The sequence below is a fragment of the Cajanus cajan genome, chromosome 8 (genome assembly GCF_000230855.2).
Source record: "Cajanus cajan strain Asha chromosome 8, NIPB_CcT2T_4, whole genome shotgun sequence".
Lineage (NCBI taxonomy): Eukaryota > Viridiplantae > Streptophyta > Magnoliopsida > Fabales > Fabaceae > Cajanus > Cajanus cajan.
Window position 1 is genome coordinate 24,188,663 of NC_138524.1, and position 7,219 is coordinate 24,195,881.

Consider the following 7,219-nt stretch of genomic DNA (forward strand, 5'->3'; position numbering starts at 1 on the left):
ATCTTATGAATGACTTGAGGTAACTACATCAATTTTTAGGAAAGTGAAATTATGATAGAGAACAATTGTGAATAAGTTATGATGTGAATTGATTGTTAACAACTTGAAGTATTTTGGTAATAACGATACTGATGAAATTGATGTGTAATATCAATAATGTTGTCAAACTAGTTAAATTATTAATTTAAATGCTTTATTTGTTATTGATATCTTAGTGACTATGGTTGAGGTATTAATATATGATTAGATGATTTCATAATAATTCTATCTTGAGATTTATCGAATGATGTGTAATTGTTGAGTTGAATTGCAAACATGTGACTCTTGTGAGAAACCATGTGTGTGTGCTTGTGTGTAGACCATGTGATGGTCACATGATGTGAAGTCTAAGTTGAGATGTAGAAAGGTTAAATTTAGGGCATGTTGGCCTAGTAGTGATGTTAGTAATGCATGTAATGTGTACTTGTGATATTGTGATAATATGATAATCACGTCGAGTCTTGTGTGACATGTATCATGTGCATAAGTGTTTTGATGGATACAATACAAAATATGTTGTCAAGGAAGGTCCCCCTTGTGCAAAATCTTAGAGATTCATGATCTTGAGGATAACCAGGTTTCAAAGCCTCAATTTCGTTGTTTGTGTGCATTGGGTGTAACTTGCACGACATTGCTATCCTCATGCACCATGGTGTATCTCCTCCTAATGTAGAATGCAATGAGGGTGTAACCTAACATGTTTTCCTAGGCTACTCTTTGTATGCCTTAGGGCAATGCATCACGATGTAATTTTATTGATGCTACATGCACGTGCATATTATAATTTGTGTCCATTGCATTATATGTGTTCATGTGTAAAAATGTGTTGAACCATGTTATAAAATCGTGATTGTTTATGCTATATTATAGTGAATTGTTATGCCTTATTCTATGTGTTTGGTTATCCGACTATGTTCTACACCATGAGCCAAATTGAGATGTTTCTCACTTTCCTTTCCTGATTGTACCCTTGTGTATGTTATTGTAGGTGAGGATCATCATGAAGTTGATGATATTGGAGATGAAGCCTAGACCTTGTAATAGGTTTTTTTCTCTAATAGGATGCGACATCGAGACAATAATTAGGATATGAATTTTTGTTCTTTACTCATGTTAGGATTTGATGTTAGTTTCAATTAATGTTATTTTATTCAATACTTATATTGGAACACTATTTTGTTCTAGTTTGTAATGTAATGACCCTCTTGAGGACTAAATTTTAATAAAAAAAATTTACTCTTTTAGAAATTTTGTTTTCAATTTTAAATTATATGTTTATAATATGCGGGGTAGATGGTGTTACAAATACAACCTTTATAAATTTTTTTTTTTTTTTGTTCGTCCCTGGAGTATCCACCGCCGACAGCAGTGACTAATCTCCTCGCTACATTGGAGACACCTCAAAAGGTGGGATAGCTGGGCCCAAGATTTACTTATTCAAATTCAATATTAAGGAAATATAACAATTTATGTATACTACTTAATCAATTCAATCATTTTATTATAATTGGTCAGCAATTAAATGAATTTAAATACCTCGAGATTAATATAGAGTTTTCAAATAAAAATAAATTAGTTTATAAATAAAAAAATAGAAGTCAAAATAATACATGACAATTACATAAAATTCGATCGGTGAAATGCTTGAAAAATATGAATAACTTTTTTGTTTTAACTTTTTTTCCCGATATTATACAAAATAGTAAACATAATAATGAATTTAATATCTTATGTTTTAATATTTTTTGTTGGTATTGTAAATAATAAAAGCTTGTTTTTAATTAACATAAAAAATGAAATTAAATATAATTAATTTGATTCTTAAAATTATAGAAATATCAAATATGATTCTTTATTCATGTTTTTTATATTTAGTTTGAAGAATTTATTTATAATTAAAAAAATTAAAAAATATTCGTTATTGATAATTTTAAAAATAAATACAACATTCATAATTGAAAAGACTAATTTACTTCAACACATTTATTTATTTCTTTTTTTTATTTGATCTCAATATCAAATAGTTAAAATAACTTACTATCCTATTCAACCAATTCATTCATTCATTTTTGAATAATTGGCCAATAGTTAAATGAATCTCAATACATCAAGAGATAGTCCATAGTTTTCGATTTGAAATACATTAGTTCATAAATAAAAAATGCAAGTCATAATTATGCATTGACCACCACTTAAGATTCACCCGATGAAATGTTTGAATAACAAGAGTAACATTTTATATTTTATATTTTTTTGTCGTTATTGTACAAAATAGTGAATGTAATAATGAACTTAATATCTTTTTTTTTGGCATAATACAAAATAAAAACATATTTTTAACATAAAAAAATTGAAATTAAATATCAATTAACTTAATTCTTAAAATTATAAAATATCAAATATGATTCTTAATTTCATGTTTTATAATTTTTTTAAGAAATTTCGTTTTGCAATTTAAAAATTTAAAATATCCATCATTTAATCAATTTAAAATTCAATGAACATTTACAATTTCAAAAGCTAATTTACTTTAACACATTTATTAATCTTTTTTATTCACACTCAATACCAGGCATTTACAACTTCCAACTACTCATACTGCTATACCAATTTATTCCTTCATTTCAGAACAATTGATCAATTGTTAAATAAATCTCAATACCTCAAAATAATTAATCAACTACTAAATGAATCTTAATACATCGAGAAATTAGTCCTTAGTTTTCAAATGGAGATACATTTGTTTATAAATAAAAATAATAAAAAATAGAAGTCATAATTATGCACTGACCAATGCATTCACTAGGTGAAGTATTTGAATCTTAACAATTTTTGTGGGTATTTACAAACTTTTCACATAAAAAAATACTTAAACTAACTACAAGTAAACTTAATTCTTAAAATTATAAAATATGATTCTTTGTTGATTATTTATAATTTCAAAAATAAAAAGCACCCATTTTTTAATAATTTTAAGAATCAATACAACAACACTTAGGTTTTCAAAAACCAACTTACTCCAACACATATTTATTCACTTGAGAATAACAAAACAGCCCGTAATTAAAGAAAAAGAAAGGGGGTAATGATATAATAGAGAAACAATGACAAAAAAAATAGAAAGAGAAAGAAGAAGAAGAAGAAGAAGAAGAAGAAGATAGAAGAGAGAGAGAGAGAGAGAGAGCTAAGGTGTCTCGTGAAGCAGCAGGTGAAGAAGCTCAAGCAAAAGAAAGAAGAAAATAAATAATAAAAATAAAAGCTCACATCTTTTCTGCTCTCTCTTTCTTTCTTTCTCTGCATAGCTTTCATCACTCTCTCTCTCTCTCAAACATCACTCACATTCATTCCTCGCTTTCACGAGATCCCCATCACTCTGCCATTGCCGCTGCAAAGAGAGAAAAATAAAGAAAGACACAGTTTTTAAGATACCCTTCTTCTTCTTTCGGCCACTGAGCGAGTGCGTGAGGTACAAGAACAAGAACAAGAACAACAAAAATGTCGCATTCCGGGAACCCCATCTCCGAGTTAGGGCTCAGCGACCGCTTCCGCGACTCACTGAGTTGCTCCGACGACACCAACAAGCCCGATTTCCGAGAACTCGATTTGGGTTCGCCGGTTTCCACATTGCGCCATCGCCACAGCACCGCCGCCACGAGCAGCAGCAGCAGCAGCAGCGGCTCAATCGGGTCGGGTCCGGGTCGAAACGGGAACGCCGCGGTTTCCAAGAGATCCCATTCCGGCGAGTTGTCAAACTCCGGCGAGATCAGCAGTCCGAAACCGGGTCACCGGCGATCCAATTCGGGTCAGAGTTTGAGTCAGAGATCTCCGTCGTCGTCCTCCGCAGCCGTGAATTCGCCGCCGCTGAACGTTCTCCCGGCGGGGAACATTTGCCCCTCCGGGAGGGTCCTCAAGGCGGCGACGACGACACCGGCGGCGGTGAGCCGGAGCTCCCGGAGCGATGTCCTCGGCTCCGGCACCGGGAATTACGGCCACGGGAGCATAATGCGCGGCGGAAGAGGCGGCGGAGGTGGAGATTCGGCGAGTGCGAGGATCGCCGGAGACTCGGTGAAGCGCGTGGATCCGGAGGAGGTGAAGAGAATGGGGAATGAGGAGTATAAAAGAGGGCGTTTTTCTGAGGCGTTGTGTCTCTATGATCGGGCAATTGCGATTTCTCCGGGCAATGCTGCTTACCGGAGCAACCGCGCCGCGGCGTTGACCGGCTTGGGACGGTTGCCGGAGGCGGTGAGGGCGTGTCAGGAGGCTGTGGGGTTGGATCCTAATTATGGGAGGGCGCATCAGCGGTTGGCAATGCTCTTTCTAAGGTGAATTTATTGCGTATTCAATGAGGGTTTGCAAGATTGATTTGGAAGTAAGGTTTTAAAAATGGTGATTGATGGGAGAGTGATTGATTTAGGAAAGCAAAAGCAAGTTTGGATTTTGGAAACTATTTTTCTGATGTGAATTTAGTAATTGAGATTAATGGGGAGTTAATTTGAAGTTAATGAATGTTTGTTAGTGGGTTAGTTTTCATGATGTTGGATTAGATGCCTTTTTTGTTGTTGTGTATTTTGGATTTGTTGCTTTACATTGTATGTGGTGTGTTATATTGATGTGAGAGTTGTGGGGTGAATGAAATCTGAAATGTGACAGGTTAGGACTCGTTGAGGATGCCAGGAAGCACCTTTGTTATCCTGGGCTGCAGCCGGGTCCTTTGGAGATGCAGAAGTTGCAGATTGTGGAAAAGCATATTGGCAAATGCGCGGATGTACGGAGGATTCGAGATTGGAAAAGTGTTCTGAGGGAAGTTGATGCTGCTGTTGTTGCTGGAGCAGACTCTTGTTTTCAGGTACTATTTGATCATATGAATGTGAGTTGAACATGAACATGTTATTGAGGTGTGAAAAGTGTGAAAAGTGTCTGAACTGGTTGGAAATTGAATTTACAGCTCTTTATGTGTAGAGCAGAAGCCCTTCTCAAGCTACACCAGATGGATGATGCCGAATCGAGTCTCTCAGGGATTCCCAAATGTGAGCGGCATCTTGGTTCGTTATCGCAGGCAAGATTTTTCGGGATGATTTCTGAGGCTTATTGCTATTTTGTTAGAGCTCAGATTGAGATGGCTTTTGGAAGGTGAGTTCAGAAATTCTAAGCTTCATCAGAAATCTATGCTGGCAAAGGTATGTGTTGGAGAGTGAGAATGGATGGTGGGTGTGTTGCAGGTTTGAGAATGCAGTCACAGCTGCTGAGAAAGCTAGTCAGATTGATCCCCGAAACGTTGAAGTTGCTGTCTTGCTCAACAATGTGAGGATGGTGGCTAGAGCGCGATTGCGTGGTAATGATCTTTTCAAATCAGAAAGGTTCACGGAGGCTTGCTCGGCTTATGGGGAAGGTTTGAGGCTTGACCCTTCAAACTCTGTTCTCTATTGCAATAGAGCAGCATGTTGGTTTAAGCTTGGGCAATGGGAAAGATCAATTGAAGACTGCAATCAAGCTTTATGCATCCATCCAAATTACACAAAAGCAATTCTTCGAAGGGCTGCCTCAAATAGCAAGGTAAATTGACTTTCATTTTGATACAATTCATTGAGCGCGTTTAAATACAAATTATAATTTCTTTTGAGGACTTCTTTATTGGAAAAAGCTCTTTACTTTCATCGGGGAAGCTCTGAAAAACACTTTTAAGCTTGTATCCAAATAAGTTCAATGTCATACTCAAAGGTAAATGGAATCATCCCTTGCCTTATTATGCAGCTAGAAAGGTGGGAAGAAGCAGTAAAGGATTATGAGCACTTGCGACGAGAACTACCAGATGACAATGAAGTTGCCGAAGCTCTGTTTCATGTGCAAGTAGCATTGAAGAAATCTCGTGGGGAAGAAGTACATAATTTAAAGTTTGGTGGTGATGTGGAGGACATATCGAGTCTTGAGCAATTTAGAGCTGCAATATCCTTACCAGGTAATCAAAATGGATAAGGAAAAACTTATGCAACTCATTTTACAGCTTCGTTATTTTGCAAATCTCCTGATATTATCTCTAACTTTACAGGTGTTTCTGTTGTCCATTTTAAAACTGCATCCAACTTGCAATGTAAACAAATATCGCCATTCGTGGATACGCTATGTAGTCGCTATCCATCTATTAGCTTCCACAATGTAAGCTTCCTTTACACACTCTGTTTGGATACAAGCTTATAATAGTTTTTGAGAGCTTATATGCTATAAATAAAAAACTTTTTCCTGTATAAAAGCTTCAAAAAAACTCTTTTAAGTTTGTATCTAAACAGATTGATTGTATTTTTTAACTTGCTTTCATGATATTTGGCAATTTAGAGATAAAAGAAAGCATTGTGGCAGTTTTTTCTTATGCATTCAATTTTGTGTTTGATCAAAGGTGGATATTCAAGCAAGCCCCGCAGTCGCCACTGCTGAGAATGTTAGGATTGTACCAACCTTCAAGATCTACAAAAATGGCAGTCGAATGAAGGAAATTGTATGTCCTAGTCATGATATGTTGGAACACTCCATTAGGCATTACAGCTTGTAGAACTCCTGACCTTGTACTGCTTCTGATGTATACTGCATTTCTACCGTGCCACCCGAACAAGCCGCAAAACTCTCCACAGTTCATCCAGTCTTATGATTCCCCTCATAGAATGGTCTCTTGATACCTGTGACATATTCAGAAAGCACATAATAATCTTGTTAGCAGCCAGTGCCAGTGGAACCAGGACATAATCTAGTTCCTTTTGCAGTTGTTATTTATTCATTCATTCCTAATTGCTTTCTGGTTCCATGTTCCGCCAACTTTCCCTTTGTCAATTTTCTTTTCTCATATCCTTTTCAGTTCATGTAGACCAGCTGTTCTTGTTTCCCCCCAGTTTCATTATGGGTGAAAAAAAGAGTAGAATTTTATGTCTGTATAATTGATTATATTATCAGTTTACATTTACATTTAAGATATATAGTTAGACAGAAGGGAGAGGAGGTTGATGCTGCTAGAGGAGGGTTCATGTACATGTATATATGTGTTGATTATATACACCAAACAATGGAAAGCCTTAGAGGGAGATAGGATGAGTGGTGGGTACCTAATGGGTTGGTGAAATGAGGATGAATATGTTGTTATTGTTATTATTTTCTGTCTTAGCCATTTAATCAATAAAATTTCCCATTTTTTTTT

At 35.8% G+C, this 7,219-nt stretch overlaps 1 protein-coding gene across 1 annotated transcript; it reads left to right on the forward strand.

Moving 5' to 3' along the window:
* The first annotated feature begins 3,143 nt into the window (after nucleotides 1-3,143).
* Nucleotides 3,144-7,219, forward strand: LOC109806418 (TPR repeat-containing thioredoxin TTL1). The gene is made up of 7 exons (XM_020368811.3): nucleotides 3,144-4,361; nucleotides 4,690-4,885; nucleotides 4,985-5,169; nucleotides 5,259-5,592; nucleotides 5,791-5,995; nucleotides 6,086-6,192; nucleotides 6,431-7,219. Exons 1-7 carry the CDS (start codon nucleotides 3,535-3,537, stop codon nucleotides 6,581-6,583), a joined length of 2,007 nt encoding a protein of 668 aa, XP_020224400.2. The 5' UTR covers nucleotides 3,144-3,534; the 3' UTR covers nucleotides 6,584-7,219.

Bases quoted from the DNA above. Each gene is read 5' to 3' on its own strand.
- LOC109806418 (XM_020368811.3), top strand. From the start codon at position 3,535: ATGTCGCATTCCGGGAACCCCATCTCCGAGTTAGGGCTCAGCGACCGC. The intron at 5,170-5,258 runs GTGAGTTCAGAA...GGTGTGTTGCAG, and splicing joins ATTGAGATGGCTTTTGGAAG to GTTTGAGAATGCAGTCACAG. The intron at 6,193-6,430 runs GTAAGCTTCCTT...GTTTGATCAAAG, and splicing joins CATCTATTAGCTTCCACAAT to GTGGATATTCAAGCAAGCCC.